The sequence below is a fragment of the Cyprinus carpio genome, chromosome A24, assembly GCF_018340385.1.
Source record: "Cyprinus carpio isolate SPL01 chromosome A24, ASM1834038v1, whole genome shotgun sequence".
Lineage (NCBI taxonomy): Eukaryota > Metazoa > Chordata > Actinopteri > Cypriniformes > Cyprinidae > Cyprinus > Cyprinus carpio.
Window position 1 is genome coordinate 149,588 of NC_056595.1, and position 21,503 is coordinate 171,090.

The 21,503-nt window shown below is 37.3% G+C and overlaps 1 protein-coding gene and 1 long non-coding RNA gene across 2 annotated transcripts; one reads left to right on the forward strand and one right to left on the reverse strand.

The window, feature by feature from the left end:
• Positions 1–455: 455 nt before the first annotated feature.
• Positions 456–10,226, reverse strand: LOC122135303. The gene is made up of 5 exons (XR_006153425.1): positions 10,110–10,226; positions 6,479–6,524; positions 4,708–5,546; positions 1,681–2,421; positions 456–964 (listed from the first exon to the last, which is right to left on the reverse strand). It is a non-coding gene; the product is annotated as an uncharacterized LOC122135303 (long non-coding RNA).
• A 7,440-nt stretch (positions 10,227–17,666) lies between these two features.
• LOC122135486 lies at positions 17,667–19,779 on the forward strand. Its single transcript, XM_042714936.1, has 2 exons — positions 17,667–19,153; positions 19,446–19,779. The coding sequence occupies exons 1-2, from the start codon at positions 18,733–18,735 to the stop codon at positions 19,649–19,651; spliced, it is 627 nt and encodes a 208-aa protein (XP_042570870.1). The 5' UTR covers positions 17,667–18,732; the 3' UTR covers positions 19,652–19,779.
• The last annotated feature ends 1,724 nt before the right edge of the window (positions 19,780–21,503 follow it).

Consider the following 21,503-nt stretch of genomic DNA (forward strand, 5'->3'; position numbering starts at 1 on the left):
CAGCCAGTTAGAAAGTTTTGGGGACATATCCTAATGACAATGATAAATTAATAATAGTCAGAAGAGGATCTATGACTTCTAGAACCACCTCTTTTAGGAGCTTAGATGGAATAGGGTCTAACATATATGTTTTTGGTTTAGATGATTTAACAAATTTATACAATTTTTCCTCTCCTATAGTAAGGAATAAGTGGAATTGTTCCTCAGGCGATCTATAGCACGCTATCTGATGCGATACTATAGCTGACGGCTGCATGGTTACAATTTTATCTCTAATAGTATCGATTTTAGAAGTAAAGTAGTTCATAAAGTCATTACTGCTGTGCTGTTGGGAAATGTCAACACTTGTTGATGCTTTATTTTTCGTTAATTTAACCAACGTATTGAATAAATACCTGGGGTTATGTTTGTTTTCTTCTAAAAGAGACGAAAAGTAATGAGATCTAGCAGTTTTTAATGCTTTTCTGTAGGATAGGTTACTTTCCCGCCAAGCAATACCAAATAACTCTAGTTTTGTTTTCCTTAAAAGTTGACAAATGGACTCACAGTACTGTTTAAAAAGCAACTTACTGCAGACTTAATTTTTAGTAGAAACTTTTTTCCAGCTGTGCCTTTCTTGGATTCAAAAATTTCTAGAAAACAGGAAGTGTGTTTATCAAGGGGAATTCTTGCATGAGGTTTTTGGTTTAATGTGGTTGAACTCAGCAATAATCTATGAAAGGAAAGGAACAGAAGAAACAACAGATGTGTGTTAATTACCTGACTTTCCAAAAAGAATGCTGGCCACCTTTGTAGAGTATCTTTTACCGAAGGCTCATTTTCAACCAACTCTTTTCTCCTTAGTGAAAAATTTATGTCCATGTACTGTGATATCAGGGTAAACTTGGATGACGCTTCTTCATTTCTTCCAGCTCTAATTGTTTTGATTCCATGCTTCATTCATATTCATCAGCAGGCATTATGGCTGTCAGAAAAATAGAATTTCGAATATTCATCAAATTTAAAATAAAATCCACATTCAAATGCAAGAATGTTGCATTCGAATTTTAGGTATTTGTCAGGCAGCTTTATTTTTTTATGTATTTTTTTTTTTTTGCATTTTAATGCTTTTTTTAGCTTATGCAGTTGAAGCCACTAGATGCGGTGCTGCTGTGTTGTTCATTCAAAATATTGCGGAAAAAGAGAACATCAAAGCGGAGAAGATCTTGGTTACGGCAAAACTGAAACCAAGCTGTTCACACAGAACATTTACATTACATTTACATTTAGTCATTTAGCAGATGCTTTTATCCAAAGCGACTTACAAATGAGGACAATGGAAGCAGTCAAAATCAATAGAAAAGAGCAATGATATACAAGTGCTATAACAAGTCTCAATTAGCTTAATGCAGTACACAAAGCAAGGGCTTTTAAATAATATAATAAATAAAAAGAAAACAGATAGAATAGAAAAAGAATAGAGCAAGCTAGTGTTAGAGGTCTTTTTTTTTTTCTTTTGTTAATTGTTTAATAAATGAAAAGGAAATAGATAGAATACAAAAAGATTAGAAAGCTAGTTCATTTTTTTCAGAATAGAATTAGAATAGTGAGTGCTAAAGTTAGAGCAATGATCACTGAGGATGTAACAAGGACAGTGCTTTGAGCACCGAAACTGTGCTGAAGAACACTCTGAACACTCACGGGAAAAGATGAAATCAGTGTCACTGCAACTTTTTCCATCTGCACAGAAGGTTTGAATAAAGACAATGAATCCAATGTGGTATGCAATCATTCTTTGATGTCGGACTGCCAGAGCTTGAGAGACATTTTTGAAATTTTTTGTATCATGAATGATTTGTTTGAAGAACTTGTGCTTGCCTTCAAAACGCATTGTCCAGACATCTCCTAAAGGCCCATACACCCATATTAGCTGTGGTTAATGTTCAATGTAATGGTGTTTGGGACGCAATGCAAAATGAGGAAATACTGTTAAAAGCAGATCTCTGTGCTCTGAAATTTTATCCCCAAGGAAATCAATAGTTTCCTCAGTGAATCTGAAGGACGTCACCAGTTCCAGAATGTCTTTCAAAAGCATTAAAATCTCCCATGACAGATCATTCTCTGGTATATCAAAACCAATCATGAGTGGAAGAAGTCTTAGAAGTGCCCAATTTTCATGCCCATCATCACCAATTGTGCCTCAAGAGGCAAATGCAGCTGGAATAATTTGAGGCTGATCAGTTTGGTCCATGAACTTGTATGGAAACTGCTTGATTGTTCTGTTTAAGTACTCAAGAGTAATGTACTTTTCTACTTGCCTCTCGTGATTTTGCTTGGACTTGGATTCAAATGCTCCTGTCCATACCTCTATCTGTTGGATTTCGCTCTTCTTCTCCATACAGAAGTGACCAGGGTGTTCTACAGTGAAACTCTTTTGGAATCCTGCCAAGGAATGGGCAGAAAGGTTATCAGCAGACACACAGAGAATAGTTCCCCCATCCACAAAGATGCACTTTTTCTCTAAAATTTGCAGGTCTTGAACAAGAGGGTGTAGGACTTTTTCATATCCATATAAGATTGCCAGCTGAATCGCAGCCAGGGGAAGACCGATACTAAGAGGGCAGATTGGCAAGGACCAAGTAAACACTGAACATCTTGTTTCTTTTTTGAAGTGCCAAGAGGATTGACAATCTTAAATTGGTCTGTGTAGAGGCTGAGTAAAATCCAGAAGTAGTCTGCCTTCAGAAAAGGATTCCCAGTGTTGTTAGTGCCATCTCTGTAAGAGCTAATTCCACATGCAGTCAACAGGGGCAAGAACTTTATTAAGGACATCTGATCTGTTCAAAAGCAGCTATAACATTTTCAAAATCGGCACATATGCAAATGACTGTGATTCTTTGTTTACTTTATATACTGTTGGCATAACTATTGGAAATTCTTTCTGAAAGTATGATGGTCTTTTACTGATTGTAGAGAGAGGCTCACTGGAATAATTTTTAATATCAGATTATTCTCTGTTACAACTTTCACAATGTATTTTAAAATAGATTTTCAATCTAAATCAAATCGCTTATAGTGAGACTGTTGAATGCCATTACTCAAAAGTGGCTTTGACAGAAGAAAAATCTGATTCATTTGTTGTATTACTTCCTGTACCGCTGCATCAGAGATATGCAGATTGGTTTGCATCTTAAGGAACAGCAAGCCCAAATTATGTTGAAGTTGTATCATCTGACCATCCTGTTTGACACTGTAAAGCTGCTTTGACACAACCAGTAATGTATAAAGCGCTATACAAATAAAGGTAATCTGACTTGACTATTTACCTTACCGATGTACAGTGCATGATATAAACAAGTGTTGTGTGAAGCATGGTGGTGCTATAGTGTGTGTGTATTAAAAGAAAGTTCCAAGGCATTTTTGTATGGTTAAACTTTATTGTTTTGCCACAAGATGAACAAAATAGTCCCCCCTCCCTTTAAAAGTAAGAGATTTCTAACTTCCCCCAAGAGAAATTGAATCATTGAATCCACATCTTGTTAATTGTAATCATATCTTCCTGCTTGATAATGAAAAACCACTTATTGATTGGTCTGATTTAAATTATATATGACCATTATGTGATTTAAAGACACCCAGTGTGTGTGTGTGTGTGTGTATACACACATTATACATTTTTTTTTGTGTGTGTGTGTTGGTAATTTATTTATAGTTTATTATAATGTGTTGATTTCTTTTTTTATATTTAATTTTTGAAACTTGTATATTATATTTATTTATTTTTCACAGACTGATATATTTCAAATGTTTATTTCTTTTAATTTTGATGATTATAACTGACAACTAAGGAAAATCCCAAATTCAGTATCTCAGAAAATTAAAATATTGTGAAAAGGTTCAATATTGAAGACACCTGGTGCCACGCTCTAATCAGCTAATTAACTCAAAACACCTGCAAAGCCTTTAAATGTTCTCTCAGTCTAGTTCTGTAGGCTACACAATCATGGGGAAGACTGCTGACTTGACAGTTGTCCAAAAGATGGCCATTGACACCATATTAAAAGCTCTCAATTCATCTCAAAATAAAACATTGCTGCTGCAAATGTTTTCTTACTTTTATGTTGAAGGCAAAATCACTAAAGACGACGTGATTGAGAGTAACTGTTGCTGTCATGACATTTATTTCAGAACCAGCCGCTTTCAAAATAATCTGGTTGCAGGAACGGGCCAGATATTGTTGCTGACGGGCCGCCTGTTGTCGACCACTGGTATAAGCTAATTTAACCATTAAACCACCTGATAAAATGAAGAGCTCTATCTTATCCACCTTTTTCCTTAATGCAGAAGTAAGCCTATGGGTGAGACTTCAGTTTCATTAGTCACTATAGGTAAATAATGAGGAGAATAACAATGTGCAGTAAACGGTAAAACTGTTTGCAGTACAAACCAGTGTGTTCTTAATTAAGATAACAGAATTAAATATGAAAGGACACATCAATTGTCAATATCAAGCAGTAAAACGAAATGTTTTGTTTTGTACATCTAAAAATAGCTGGACACAAATGAGACCGGAAGCTATACCCATAGAATTTACAAATGGCGGCGCCCATTTTTACGTCAGGAAAAAGGTGGATAAAGAAAAACAATTGAATACAATATAATGCCTGATATGGCTATATGGCAATATGGATATTGGATGTGTAAATTATGCAGTTAAACCTTACATACCTCCACCAACAGACAGATTATTGAAATGATCAATGATGGAGGAGCTAGTATCTTCAGCAGCAGCTTGTGGCTGGTCTCTTTCTTCAGCTCTTTCTTCTCCATCTCTAAGCTGATGGTTAGACGGTGGAGGTGGAGGTGAAGTTGGATTATTATTTGGTTTGTTCATTTGGGCCTGTTCTCTCTCTGTCTGCACTCTGACTTTCAGCTGAGCAAAGGTTTTCTCAAATGAATTCAGATTTTCCTCACTGTTTTGCACAAGCACAGTGTCAGTAGTGTAAAAGGATATTGTGAGAATACGATTATTTGTGTCATGCACTTCATCTCGAAATATGAAAAATCTTTCTCCATGATCAATTTCTGTTCTAACAACATGCTGGTATTCATTATCAATGACTGATTTCCATTCAGTAATCAGCGTGGTGTAGAAAATTAAGTTACTCTTTATTCTAATCCCTTCATGATCACTGTAGTCAGCATATAGAATATCAGGATTGTTTCTCAGGATTTTTTTTTTGTATTTTTTCTTGGCCTTGTTTTTGGTGATACTCTCTGGATAATCAATCTCCCTGCTCCCTGCTTGGTCATTGGTCGCCATGGTGTTCTGGTAACTATGGCAGAGCTGCAGCTGCAGATTTCAGCTTTTAATGATGAAATATTTGATATGATATCGTTAGATTTTCATGAAGTTTTTATGCCAGTCAAATCTCAGCTTTGTTTACTGTTTGAACATCACTTCTGTGGTACTCTATTTAGTCCTTTAGTGTTTTGGAGGGAATCTGCAGGATGATGGTCCAGTAGTCGGATGCATCAGTCTTCTTTCATATGTCAAAATGTATTTTCTAGGGGAAGAAAATAGAGTGGTGACTACAAGAGTTACTAAAATTGGAGTTTAGATTTCTAGGGTGCCGTAAAAAGCATTATGTAATCATTTATAATATCATTGTGGCTAATGACAAAAATGGTTGCTATATCTGATATGTGTGTTAGTATTAATGTCAAATTTAAGTTTACAGCTACTTATTCATATTGTATCAAGCTGATAATCAGCCTTAATTCAGTTTGGCTCACAAAAATTACATTCTCAAAATTAATTTATTTCAATAGTGTAGGCCTAATAGTAATTCTTATTTCACAAAATATACAATCAAGTGAAAATCATTGCATTTGCACAACAATATTGTCAAAATGATCCCAGTTCACACTAATCTGTGAAAACAACAAAAAAACGCTGTATTATTCATGCTAGGCCAGTAGATAGCAAAGTCACTTCGTGAAAATACACTTAAGCATTTGCACATATACCCATTTTCACAAATTCACATTTTTGAAGTTTACACTATGGCATTAACGGTATTGTTTTCAAAAACTTTCACTTTGAAACCGTTTTCAAAAGTTTGCATTTTCAGGACCCCAAAATGCTGTTGTTATGCAAGTAAACAGCCAAAACGCTTTTCCATTTTTATTTGAAAATGATGTTGTGTAAATTCCCACTTTGTTCATGGGGCATTTATACAAATGAATGAGAAAAATGAAATGGGATTGCATGGGAATTGAACACTCATTGGATAATTACAGTGTTGATGTTCGCTAACTGCTACAATCATTTCATGTTAGTAATAGGTTGCTGAAGAGGAGGGATTGAAATGCATTTGACTATCTTGTGTATTTGGTATGATGTGTTTTATATGTTAGAGCATTCATTTATTGAATGTAAAAGTGTTGTTTTGTTGTTGTTGTTGTTGTTGTTGTTGTTGTTTTTTTTTCTCCTTACCTTTTGTGTGGCCAATCGGGAGTCCAGACAGAGGTGAGGGGTAGAGCTAGAAGGGAGAGAGAAAAAGACGGTGAGTGAGAAAGAGACGGTCTGAGACGATGAACAGTATATATGATAATTTGATTCTTGAGTTGTAATTATAGATTAGGGGGTTCTCATCAAAACACAAGTAACTAATTTATAATGTACATGTGAAGATAAGGGACTTTGAGTCGAAGTTCCCAGGACTCTAATTTGAAAGTTGTGTGAATAACCAAAGACTTTAAATATAGGAAGATGATGCACTCCTATGACTTATGAATGGGAGAAATATGGTGGAATAGCCCCACCTTCTGAATAAAAGAGCCAATCGCTAATGGTTAAAGTCATTGTGTCACTGCAGAAAACATTTATGAGACAGGTGTTGTCAGATTTTATTGGCGATTTCAAATATGACACTTAATTATAAGCTTGAATTTGAATGTGAATTTGATGTTTCCCCATTCAAATAGATTGGACTTGGATGGTCTTGGATGCCCGAAATAGCTGCCTGGAGGTGTTGCAAATTTTGCCACCAAGTGAACAGACTTTCCTTGAAAGGGACTTTGAAGCTAAGCTACTCTGTTAGCACAATCGAAAAAAGTGAGTGCTCTGTGCAGAGTCTGTGGCAGAGACATTGTGTGCTTCTCAATCAAATTGATGCTTCCTTGTTTCCTCGCTCCTCTGTCCTTGAGCCTGTGACCCGGAAACCTATCGAGCTCAGCCATCTAGAAGGTCATCTCAGTTCTCTATATGAACCGTGAGGATTTATCTATGAGGACAACGTGAGGACACCGGACAGCGCTCTGAGTTACCACGTAATACTCAGGGTTCCTCCAGGGTTGCGGGATTCAGTTGCTCATTGTCAGTGTGAGTCATGGATTTTGTGTGTCAGAGGAGAACCCATTTGTCTAGCCCGAAATGATCATTTGATTATCATTGCTCCATATCCTGGAACACTTTCACCAGTAAGTACATTTTATGTTTATTTTCTCTTCTGAACTGAATGGATATTCATTTATGAGCCCCAACGAGCTTGCAATGGTTGTAAGAACTATGGGTTTCACTGCTAATTGAAGAGTTGAATACCTTAAATAATTGTAATTTTTGGACAGTGATTTTGCAAAATGAAACACCTTTCTGCAGGGCTCTTAAGTTAAAGCAAAAGTTTGGAGTGAGATTAGGGGAGGGGTCACTCTAATGGGAGGGGGGACTCTAAAAGGGGAGGAGCCATTCAAATATTTGGAGCAAAATTTTCTATTTTTTTTTTGCTGTTAGTTTTTTTTTATTTATTGTTATTGACCTGATCAAATATGAATGATAACCAGGGTTCCCCGTTTTTAAACGAATCTGAATCAATTACCCATTCATAAAGCTAGTCATTTGCTTCATTTCTGAATGAATTAGTCATTTGAACTAATCAATTGAATGAATGATTCAGTGATAAACTCAATGATTTGCCGCCACCTACTGGCAGTTTTAACTTTCATTTTTAAAGGATCTTTTCTGTTATTTAATTTTTGTAACATTTTTATATTCAAAATTTTATATTTAAAACATTAACCTCAACATGAATTTATGAATTTAATTGCGCTCATGCCACCTCTGAGCATCATTCAACGTCTGAAAATACACCTAACAAGCCCTTTTTGTGTTCTTCTGTGCCAACTCTGTAGTACAAATTATTATTTTTAATACTGATTTCATTTGATTGGTAACTTATTCTACTTGATTTTATTCTGCTGTTTTAATTAGAAATTTTAAAAAGCTTATAAATATATATTTTTTTTGAATTTGACAAAAGATGACATACCTTTTAATGAAGTTAGAAAAATGCCATTACAAAGGTGTAAAAACTAAATTCCATGTAAATCACTTTAAGGAGTCAAATATCATCTCGTAATGGGAAGGCTAATATTTGATCAGAATTTTTGATTATTGATTAGAAGGTGCTCCTGAAATTTTTGACTGATTTTTGAGGATTTGCTTTGCAATCCTACTGTATGTGTACAGTATGTACATTTCTTTTTGTTTTTGATATATTTGTATTTTTGAAATATACAAAACAATGTATTTTATTTGGATGAACTTGTCTGTCTTTTGTCAGATTTACGCATTGTTATATTATAACATCGCTAGTACTTTCTTTAGTTTCTGGTAGCCAAAGCTAAGTAAAAGATTCTGGTGCAAAGCAGCTGGAGAGTTGACTGCATCAAAGATAATTTAGCATGAATTTGGCTATATTCCACAACATCAGCTCTCACTATCTTTGATCACAGGCAAGTGATTTCGTCCAGGAATCGTAGAATCAAAATGCTAAAAAAAAGCATGTATCGGATCTCGCTCTTTCAACTTACACTGTGCGCGCATCCATGTTGCTTAGTAACAAACGTGTTTGCAGCAGGATCACGTAATTTTTGCGGAAAACAACAACATTCTATTTTCTGGTTGGCTGGTAGATGGCATTTAACTCTTTATAAGACAGCTATGAACTCGGCAGAGAGCTTCCCCGGTATTCGTCCATTATTTATAGCAGGAAAAGTTATCCACCCTTATTTCTCAGCTGTGGCGTGAGAGCGTGTGAACGGGTTGAAATGCGTGTGTCTCACGGTGAATGCATGAGACTTGAGAGCCCTGCTTTCTGTATTTTATTTCATCTTATTTATTTTTTCGGTTTGATTCTTAATACATCCCTTATTTCTGTAAAAGGATATCTGGATATTCACTTAATCATAGGCCAGTCATACATTGATTAATTAGTTGAAAGTGACTTAGTTGACCTTAATAATCTACTAAAAGACAGGGAAACTCAAAGTAAACATCGATTAATGGTATAATTATTATTTTTTTAATCATGCATTTTTTAATCTTGACTCTCTTTAAGAGAGTCAAGCGAGCGCTACACAGACACTAGTCAAGGGGTGCAAAACTCAGTTCCTGAAAGGGCACAGCCCTGCAGTGTTAAGCTGTAACCTGCTCACACACACATTTAGATTTTAAACAAGCCATAAGGACTTAATTAGCTGGATCAGATGTGTTTAATTAGGGCTGAAACTAAACTCTGCAGGGCTGTAGCCTTCCAGGAACTGGGTTTGGCACACCTGGACTAGCCTGTTAGTGAGAATGAAAGAATTGTGAAATACTATCACAAAGACAACAATCAAAAACATAAATATCTAATGAAAAACTAAAAACACAGAGGATGAATACAAGTGCGGGAATGAGCCAAGATTCATTGTGGATTTAACACACTGTCTACACTAGATGCGAGCATCATGGTGCAAAAGCAAACAGAACCAATTATATAAATGATATTGTCTGATAGACACTCTTAAACTTAGGTGGGAGAGATTCTGGGTCGTATTGCTGTTTTATAATAAGCTGCTTTTACATTTTACATTATAGTCACAGACATCCACAAACATAAAAGCAAACTATCTCTGATTCTCCTACAAAGAAAGACACACTGGATCTTCTTGATCACGATTAAAGGATGTTTAAATAAAATCATCAAAATGACTTAAGCACAGCATGAAGCACAAAGTTACCAATGTCACAACACAAGACAAAACACATGCACATGAAAACAACTTATCAAAAATCAATCACTCACCTCCGGAGTTTTCTTTTCCTGATCTGAATTGTCATGTTGAACAGCAGCTCTGAAATCCCTTATAAAGACCTGAGGGAGTTTTCCATTGTGAACAAAACAACTCCACGTTCAACATCTTTTGTGGTTATTATTGGGGAGTAGTTTGTTCATTTCTTTGGGCACCCTGTGGTTTGGTGGTAAGCACCATTGTTTCAGTAGATACATCAGCAGAAATTTTAAAGTCCCTGATCTGTGGGAAATATCAAGGCCATTGTAGTAAAAGTGGTTGGTCTAGTTGTATTGAGTGTAACGACATCCTTGAACAATCTGGTTTTGAGATTAGTAAATTTACATGTATTTCCTTGTTGTACTTGCAGTATTAGTTTCTCCCAGAGAGTGATCAGAATCTGCCCAGATGGGGTTTGTATGAAGCAATCTTGAATTTCACATGTGGTGTCCCAGGCAGTTACATTTGTTGGTGGTGTAGTTTAACCAGTTTTCCCTGAAGTTTGGGCACCTGAACAACCAAAATGTATAATACATGCTTGAATTTACTTTTTTGTTGTTCTATTAATCGTAGATAAAACTTTAAGATCCCCACTAAGTCTTTGCATCGCCTTCCTTCTGATCCCAAGGTTAGGAAAGAGTGAATGAACTTTATTTTTTAATGAAGATCCAGACCGCGTCAAGAAGAATTTGGTCCTTTGTCCACTTCATTTTACTGAGGATTCATTTACAAACTAGGTATAATTTGATGCAGGATTTTCAGAAAGACTGAAACTAAAAGACAATGTTGTGCCGGCGATATTGGATCTGACAGTAATGTCGCAACACAAGTGTAACTGTTTTTGTTACATGGTCACTATTGCTTTGTCTCTTTTTACAGATCGTTTGATATGTATTCAGTTATTTATGCTTTTTTAACATAAATCACAGAAGTATCCATCTATGAGGAATGTATGCTGTCAAACAACTGTTATACAATCATAGCAGTGGGCAGTTACTTCCAGTGTTGTCAACTTCTTTCAACTGAAAATAGAAGCTTGTAGGCTAGAGGTCTGCTCTGCATTAAATGCTAGAATGAGACGATCTAGTAAGTGCGCGTGACATCACATAAGTTCCCTCCCTCATCATCACGGCACAAAAATACTAATAAAACTTAATTTTGGAAAAATACTTTGTTTTGAAAGTCTTTGTATTATTTGGCTTTCCATTAATGCAATACAATGCCATTGGCTTGCATTATAAAGTTTAATGTTAAGTGAGTAATTTACACCAAAACAAAAGATAACATCTATGCTTTCATGTCCAATAACATTATTTTTGTTGTACATTTCATAATATATTCAGACAAGCTCAGTACTGAGTCTTTTTGTCAGTTTAATTTTGTGATTTGGAATGTGTACAAAGGATTGTGGGTGATGGCCATAGTTTTGGCAGTGACATAAATTTTGTGTTTTACAAAGTTTGCTGCTTCAGTATTTGCAGTTTATTTTGCCATGTGTTGATGATATGCTGAAAACAAAGATAAACATAAGTTTTAAAGGGTTTTATTGGCACAAAACATCCTGACATTCTTGCCTTATTAGTTCTTGGAGTTGATCGCAATTTGTGGGCCTCTGCTTGACAACTTGCCTTATGAGGACCGACCACAGTTCTCTATGGGATTGAGATCCGAGGAGTTGCCTGGCCACGGATCCAAAATTTCGATGTAATGATCTTTGAGGAGCTTCTGGGAAAATAACTTTGCACCAGTTTTCTGCTGTCCAATCCTTGTACTTCCTGCAGAATTTCAGTCTGTCTTTGACGTTTTTCTTGGAGAGAAGTGGCTTTTTTGCTGCCCTTCTTGACACCAGGCCGTTGTCCAGAAGTCTTGGCCTTACTGTGCGTGGAGATGCTCTCACACTAACATGCTGCCATTCCTGAGCAAGCTCTGCACTGGTGGAGACACGATTCCATAGCTGACTCCTGAGGAGAAGATGGTCCTTGTGCTTGCTGAACACTCTGGGACGTCCTGAAGATATCTTCACTGCAGTCAAACCTCTCTCCTTGAAGTTCTTGACAATCTGGTAAATGGTTCTTTCAGGTGCAATATTCTTTGTAGCAATTTCCTTGCAGGTGAGGCCATTTTGATGGCTGCATGCGTTTCTTTGGAGGTTACCATTGCTAACAAGAACACAGTGATTGGAAGCTTCTTCCCTTCTTTTAAAGCAATCAGTCTGCTCTTACAATTTAATTAGTATAATAGTGATTTTACCTGACTAGTACTCATTCACACTTTCACATGTGCTGCTGATATGATTAATAAATTAATGTTAGCTGGACATTTTGCGCCAGGATCAATAAAGAGTGAAATTAGAATTAGCAGTTATTTAAAATGCATCTGATCACTCTACACAATAATCTAGAAACAATGTGAATGAACACCACAACAGCTTAAGCATCAAACTTTGCAAAACACAAAATGTATGTCTGTGATGTATTTATGACTGTACATCCCATCAGCTGAATGAAGGATGCAAATTGAAGGCTGCCTCACTGAGCGCTAAATTTGCCCTTATGTTAAGTCAGTTTAATTTTTGGGGTGATGTTTATTTATTTATTTTTTTGCCCCCGGGAAGAAGAAGAAAAAGTGTGCAAGCTAACAGTGATGCTTCGCTTCACAAGCACCACAAATAATATACAGTAATGAATTAATGGTTGAAGTTTGGTTGGATCCAAGTTGTGAAAAGGTGACACTTTGCAACCAAATTTAGATTTATATGGACGTCTTTTTAAAGAAAATGGAAAAGATGGCTTTCCCACTTTCTATAACCACACAGTGTAGAAGGACACTCACGGAGATGATGATGAAGGTTAAATAGTCTTTGCTAATCCACACACAAGGTAACTCCAAATGAAGGGAAGGCTATACTGCCCTACAAAGGCAAAAGACCTTAACTCGGCTAGAGTGTGAAACTAAAGTTTTTTACTTTTCCAGTGTCCTACCTATAATTCATTTGTCTGGACATGTAACAATTAGATGTTTTAGTAATGAAAATGATCTATATCAAAAAATTGTGAGCTCAAACTTGATTTTTACCCCTATTTTGAAGTTAATGTACTCTGCCTTTGCATTGTCGGCAAAATGTGAGAAGTCACACCAAGACAAAAGACAGTAACTTCCACATTATCAATATATGGTTGCTGATCACCATTTACAAAATTGTTATAGTAACACTTATATAAAACCTAGTGATCATGGACTATTTTATATAGGCATATAGTAATGTGACTGTATTAATGTTTATTTATTTATTTTTTTTTTATCATAAGGAGGCAGACTAAATGTTAAACGTGAGTGGATACCAATTTATTTGCTATGCTCATTAATGTAAAAGAATGCTAGACATAACATATTGCTTTTATATTGACTTGTTTTAAATAGCCTAACCTAAAAGAACAACTTGTGGATTGATGTGAATGCCAGCAAGCATAAATAATGCTCAGAATGCTTGTGGATTAAACATCTCTGATGACGTTCATCGCCATGGATAGATTTTTATCTTGTTACAAGAAAAGGTAGGATATGGATTAAATTGTGAACTGTTAGTAGGCTACTGATTTTATGATTGATCTTGCTAGCTACAGCATTCAAGTCCACACACGTCCAACTAGAAGTGGCAGACTGGTGAATAATTTGCATTACAAAAAAAAATAAAAATTCTTTAAAGGTTATTCACGATTAGCCTACGTATTGCTGCCAAGGTATCTAGTGTTAACAGTGCTGTGTTATATGGAGCTGTTTGGTAGATCGTGATCTAATTAATTTTTCTACTGAGACGACCCATTATTTTCTCAGGAAAACAACAAAATTGAATCAAGATACTTATGCACATGATAAAGAATGTCTTGAATGTCCCAAAAAATATCATTAACTCATTTTCGACAAAAATCAAAGTTACTTTTGCCTTTGCACAGCAGCATACACACATATGTAGCTTTGACATTCATTCAATACCCAACCAAGACTAACAAGACAGACAGGAACTAAATACACAGGTAAATAAAGATAATACAAAAGACACACCTCAACATAATGACATAATTAGAAACGAGGGAAAACTAGGTCAATTAACTCTATGGGGTCCGAGGGTGTTTTGGGGCCCCTGGAAAAGTTTTGACATGCCCTGGCATCATTTACTTACAAACATTTTAATGTCCAAAGTTTAATAACACTGCAATCAGCACAAACTGGGCTACAATGATATGTGAGTATCATGTATATACGTGATTGTGATTTTAAGAAAACGTGTATGCGTACTTAGTGAAAAACTAAAAATTTTAAGTTACTGAAATAAGGCCATAAAACACATACAGACTTTTGATAAAAGTAAAATTACTATACTGTGCACTTACTCAGTATGATTTTCCAGTGAACTCAAAACTGAATGACACCCGCGTGCCTTTCTTGTGCAATTATGCCAGTGATGTAGCCACAGTCCTAAACGAAAATCGAAACAGTTGTAAGCAATTACCAGAAGATGCATAGCTGATAATAAATTGCATCACTGATAAGAAAGGATACGCATATATGTCTGTTGATGGGTCACTTTTTTGCAGCTTACCTGATACATTTACATCTCAGATGATTGCGAACACCAATGACCGAGTATAAAACATAAAGAAATTACACCAGAGAAGATTTTCACAAACAGAAGCTAAAAAATAATTATTTTTAAACACGGTATAAAGATCTTCGCGAGCAGATCCTATAGTAACTTTTAGTCTAAACATTCTTACTCTAACATTATTGAAATTATAATTCATGTTAATTTTATATCGTTGCTGTATATTTTATAGAACATAAAAAAACATCCTGGAGTCGTGAGACATTAGATGCAGTGAATTATTCTTCATAATGTTTCACTTGATTATACATTTAGTCAGGAATCGTGGTTTGGAAAAAGTCTAACTAGTAAAATATTTACTAATTACATTTACATTAATATGTAAAATAAGTTACGTCAAAGTAACAGGATAATAACTAATGCAAGTAGGCTAAAAAAAAGAGCCTCTTCATATGAGGTAAATTCTGTCTTATTTCTCTCAGCTCGTCTTCTTCCAGAAACGAAGTAGCCGAGATGAACTTAAGGAAAAGTCTCACTGCTTTGTTTGCTGTGATGTGGGCGTTTACACACCGCACATCTCACATGGACTATTGTAATATCAAAAGTGCGATTGGCTCGTGGATCACATTAGAGATAATGAAGCCAGACAGGCAAGACTCGACATTGCGTTGGTTTCATACTGATTACTTTGTCACATAATATTTGTTTTCGACATGACTTCGTTTAAAAATAAACATGGCAAGCTTTCTATAGATATCTCTCTTATGTGTGTTTGTCAAAAATTCGCTGAGTTTCAGTTCATTTTAGTGATGCGTTTCAAACAGATATGCACAGACAATGAGACGGCTAAAAGCACACCCTGTTTATTTTCTTAATTTTGCAAAAGCACAATGTTTTGTTAATATTGTGAGTGTACACAAATAAAAGTAGACCCTTTACTAATTTAAATGTTGTATTTGTCTTATATGTACGAGTATAAAGGAGCATTTTAAGTTCTTTTCGCTGTTATCATTAAAATCTGCGAGTGGTGGTGCTGGTGCCACTGTCGACCCTGAAGGTTAACACATGAGGGAAGAAAACAAACTTAAAGTCTCTGTGCTGTGACATCCTGTAGCAGGAAGAACAAAGGAGGGAGGGAGGGAGGGAGGGAGGGAGGGAGGGAGGGAGGAGGACGACGTGGTGGTGAAGGGCAGTAAGAGAGGCAGACAGATGACCAGGGCAGCAACGATGGAGGGAGGAGCCAGAATGGAGACAGGAGGGACTAGGAGCAGGAGGAGCCAGGCGGGAACCAGAACGTAACTAGGAAGGTGGGCCATGGTAGAGCCGATGGAGGGAGGAGCCATGGTGAAGGAAGGGCTGACGACTCCAGGGGGCCGACCAACAGCAGCAGAGCAGGTGGGAGAGGAGCCCGAGGCAGAGATGGAGAGCTGACGAGCCAGGGTGACGCAAAGGATCCGGAGGGCCAAGGCGGAGCAGATGGCTCAGGCAACCGAGGCTCAGGCGGGGATCTGGGAAGGCTGTGGTGGAGCCGGAGCGACAGAAGACCAAGGTGGAGCAGGAGGGAGGGAGGAGCCCAACGGAGACAGAGGGATGGAGAGATGAGGTGCAGCCAGAGGAGTTTAGTCCCGAGGTGAGGGCAGGTTGACCAAAGTGGAGCCGGAGGGACAAGGGAGCCCGGCGGAGCTGGTGGACCGATGAGCCATGGCGGAGAGGAGGAAGCTAGGAGCCATGTTGGAGCCGCTGAGTGGACAGGCTGAGGTGGAGTCTGGGACTTGGAGGGTGGAGGCGGAGACAAGGGATCCTCCAGCCACAACGCTGATGGAGACTGGCAGACTCGCTGCGAAACCACATCAATGATGGTGGGCTGAGGGTGAGGACAGTGGAGGCAGTGGTGAGGACTGGTGAAGAGGTGGTGGGAGAGGGAGGCTGGGAGGGAGCTAAGGATTATCAGGGGATTTAGGAACGGTGTGTGCTGCCCACACACATCATATGGCCACACCCAGCACCAGGAGTGCCAGCAACAGGGAAACGACCTCAGTGGTTGTGGCAGGACATACAGACAGTTCAGGGCAAATAGGAGATTCAGGGCAAATGGGTTTCTGGACAGACAGGAAGTTCAGAGGATGGCAGAAGAAGGGCATATCACTGTATACATCTAAATTTTCTTCTGAGCTCAGTGCTTGCTCACCCTCAGCGCTGGTGCAGTGGGCGGGGTTTTCCTCCATGCCCTCATGGTCCACTGTGACATCCACTGTCGCATACGATATAGCTGGATCTGCACCTGGTCAGACTTGCAATGAGGCCCTGGCTCTGGGGAAATTCTCAGCTCTTTCATCTTGTAGATTGCACTAGGCTCTGGCTCTCCGTCCGCGGTGGGCTCGGGCTGATGCTCCGCGTAGCGGGGTGATGGTTGGCTGAGCTCTGGGTCTTGTTGTGTAATGGATCGGGGCCAGAGGCTCTATACAGATCAGAACATAGCCTCCATCCAGCTCAGTCCTGTGGTGTCTGGGAGGTCTATGGGTAGATGGTAATTTGCCCCGATACAGTATAGTGCTTTCAGGGCCTCGTCATAGAAAGGGCTTTGGGTGGCAAGACTGGCGAAAGGCAGAGAAAATTAAAAAAATTGTGGCTTTCCCGAGCCACGGCGACAAATGGGGTTGCCCATTCCATTTTAATTTACGGTCAAGTATTCTTTATCCACACGGTGTAGAAGGATACTCACAAAGATAATGAGGTTAAATAGTCTTTAATAATCCACACACAAAGTAATTCCAAATGAAGGGAAGGCTATACACAGACATGTAACTTTGATATATTCATTCAATACCCGACCAAGAATAACATAACAGACAGGAACAAAATACACAGGCAAATGAAGATAAACAAGATACACTTGAACATAATGGCATAATTAGACATGAGGGAAAACTATAGGTCAAGGAACACATGAGGGAAGAATACAAACTAAAATCTCTGTGTGACACTTTCACTTTTCAACCCATTGTCAATGTTTTTGGGACATCTTGCAAAGTATTTACTGGGTGGGACAGGTTGAACCACACACTGAACACATCATCTCAGGACATAACCTGTTTTCTTGCTCTGACAAAGACATCTGGTTCTTCAAGGAAATAATAAAGTACACTATTATTATACTTGTCACGTGTGCTTTAAGGTAGAAGGGGGCCATTATAAAAATAAATAAATACGTATCAAAATATCCCATGTATGTATTTAAGGAATGTTCACAACATACTGATCTCCATCAACAGACAATTAAATGGTAAAATGATTTGTCTTTTAAACATTTGCAGGATATCTTATGTTTGAAGTCAACATGGGAAAAAGAGTTAGAGCTCAGCTTTTCTGAAGAGCTCTGGTCTGAGGCTCTTGTTAATATTTAATTTTACTTCTGCTTGTGCCCGGTTAAGTCTGATTAAGTTAAAAGTTTTGCACCGCACCCACTTTACCAAAGCTAGACTTCATAAATTGTTCTCAGAAACAGATGACTCTTGTATCAGATGTCCTTTTCTCCAGCTGACCATGTTCATACATTCTCTTAATTCAGTGCGGTTAAATGTGGGGTTAAGGAAAAACAAATGTGACCAATCACGGAAAGTAGGGACACAAGTCGGTTCTGGGGCATTTTGAGTTATTCACAGATTCTGAAAGTGTAGTCTCCAAGCTTTCCAACGATGTGTAACACATGAAGAGTTTGGTTCCAAAACGCGATAAACGCCAATTTTGAAAAAAACGAGTTACCGCCAAAACAAGCTCCCCATTGACTCTCTATTCAAAGTTCGATAATCAGTTTTTAACAAAACGCGATATCCGCCGTGTTTCGCTGCCATGTTTCTTCCCTTTTTTCTCAAACAGAGACAAACACCAGTCCTGTTTTTCCGCAAAGCCCTACAGTTCCATTCGACCAATCACCGCGCACCATTCCATGACGCAAACTGTCATGGCGGCACCCTGTCAGTAGACGCCGGTAAACACTCGCCTCAGACTTTTAAGTTTTTATATAGGCTACTAAAATGAATAACTTTGATGGTATTGAGGAGCCAGTGGTCGTGTCGTCTGTGGGAAAGAAGCGGAAGCCGTCAAAAGACAACCACGAAAGGGAAGTCAGAAAGAGAGTCAGAAACTCAGGCGGTGGCAAAATACCGGTGATTGCTTGTTCTCACAGTGAATCAAAAAACTTTTGTCATGCCGACAAACTGACAGCTGATGATCTTGTAAAAAACTTCGACACTCTCTACTGTCATACCACGAAGGCCGAACAAGACCAAGCAATTTTACGCCTGATAACAGTAAAACGGGTACAGCGAAGACGTCCCAAGGTGGCAATTGAAGATGCACAGAAGGAGAGGGAGGTCACGAACGAGTACTACTTGCTCTCCAAGGATCATCCCACGAAGGTTCCTGTCTGCAAGGCAACTTTCTGTGCAGCGCTGGGTGAGTTTATTTGTTTTATTTCATAAATAAATAAATAAATAAATAAATAGATAGATAGATAGATAGATAGATAGATAGATAGATAAATGAATAAATAGATAGATAAATACACAAATAGATAAATAAATAACAAAGTGAGATATTATGTAAAAAGTTATTCAAGTTATTGGTTTGTAGGCCAATTGGTTTGTGGTTGACTGCCACTGTATATTCTGATGAGCCACTAGCCTATGCTATCTCAGTTTCCTCTTAACAAAGAAATAAAATGTTATTTTAACTTTTGTCGTTGCAGGTATTGGCAAAGATAGAGTAGCTCGAGTGGCAAGATATTATGCAGAGAATGCTGAGGCCAGACCAGAACGTAGGGGTGGTGCTCGCAAAGTTACAGAAAATAAAGAAAAGAAGAAACTTGTGATGGATCACATTCAAACATTCACTTGTAGGGCAAGCCACTATGGCAGAAGAGGAGCACCTGGGCGGTTTGGTTTAATGGTTTAATATAAGTGATGTTGTTCAAGTTTTGGGGTTTGTCATATGTATAGACAACCTTTCCTTGTTATTTATTGTTATGTCTTTGCTCAATTTCATACAGAAAGTGAGTTTTTTGTTGATGAAATGGATTTGTAGCATTTTGGGGAAAAAACGTGTTATGGATATATTGCATTTTGGAGAAAAAAAAATTGTCTTTGTTTAATAAATGTTTAAAACCAAAATATGGATTTGATTTTTTTATGTTATTACAAACTCATAATGATATATTACAGTTTGAAACAGAAAATAACAGTTTTCATACAAACAGTCTTTTGGGAAAGAAAATGCCTTTTTTCTCAATTTAACAATTTTGGATTTATAGCGTTTTGGAACCAAACTCTTCACATGGAAATCTGATAATATTTGGAGAAGTTGTGGCTATTTGAAGGTAGGCACTCAAAAAAGCTCAAAAGGGAGAAAATGGCCTCTAAAGATTGTGCAGTTCTCCCCTGTTCTCACCTGCTGGGAGTGACAATAGGGCTCATTTACATCTCATTTAGATAAGCCATACCCCCTGTATAGCTCCCCCTGTAAAGCTGCATGGTTGCATAGCAACGACAGACGCAATGGGAAAAATTGGTCCGCATACTTTTAATAATAAAGGATAGTGTGCATTACAAATGTCAGTAATTTATGTTTTTTGACTTTTATAAAAATGATTTAGAGGCTGAAATATGTGAGTTTTATCTTTTTATAAAACCTTTTTTGTCAAAACTCTATTTGAACTTGTGCATTGTGGATAACGTTGCAAGACACTCCTTTAAAATCTGGCCATTATTTTTAATGTTATTATTTTAATGTTTATGTAAACAAAAAGTACATATTGATGCTAATTTTATTTGTTATTTGCTGGTTTTCTACATAAAACTTGGTAAATTGATTTCATTGTGTAGCATTAGGACTTTTTGAAAAGGATTCTGTGATAACCGTGATCATTTTGGTCACTATAATCATGAAATGAAATTTTCATGCCATTTCATCTCTAGTTATGATAAACTATGATAAACTAAAATCAACTATAATTATGTGTTTTTATAGTATAATATGCAAAGTACAATTTTCTATAAGAAAAAAAATTAATCTCTGATTCTGTTCTTTTCTCTTGACATTTAAGGGTAACATAGGCCTACAAAGACTCTTTTAGGTCTAAAACAGTTTAGATAGTTGTTAATACAGCATTCCCAAGGCTTGGTTAACTTCAAATTCAAGAAACTTTCAAGGACTTTCCAGGTCCAATACCCTCAAATTCAAGGACTTAATGTGGGGACACATTTCGAGTGAGAGCAAGGTTACATCGTGTTACCTTGTAAAATACATTTTTACAGTTTTCATGTGTCAAACACAACTATGCAAAAAGCTTTTTTTTTTTCGCATTTATTTTTGGCCATATGACAGAGGTCTGATATTGTATTCGTCATATTTCTGTTTTGCATAAAACTGAAGAATATTCGGTACATCCTATACTGTATTCTAAAATGATCTGATATTAACTTTTGCGTGGATTTTATTGAAAAGAGCTTAGGCTCATGTAACCAATCATTTCACAGTGTGTCTGTGAAACACTGAGGTACCGTAGTAGTTTTGTGCGCGCGTGAACATCATGGCAATGTACAACAAAAAATTACCTCACGCGGGAAACACTTAAAGGTGCCATGTGTAAAAATTGAGGTAAAAATATCCAAAAAATGACCTACACGCATCAAAAGAATGAGAAGAAATAAGGGCGATGATGTCATTAAAAAAATGTCAAGTTATAGTGCTGCAGAGATATCAACCTTAATTAGCATTAGCATTACTAGCCACGGCCCGACAGGTGTCG

What these genes read in the sequence shown, in the direction of transcription:
- LOC122135486 (XM_042714936.1), top strand. Translation starts at nt 18,733, where the DNA reads ATGAATAACTTTGATGGTATTGAGGAGCCAGTGGTCGTGTCGTCTGTG. An exon ending in AACTTTCTGTGCAGCGCTGG is followed by an intron (nt 19,154 to 19,445) that starts GTGAGTTTATTT and finishes TTGTCGTTGCAG; the next exon opens with GTATTGGCAAAGATAGAGTA.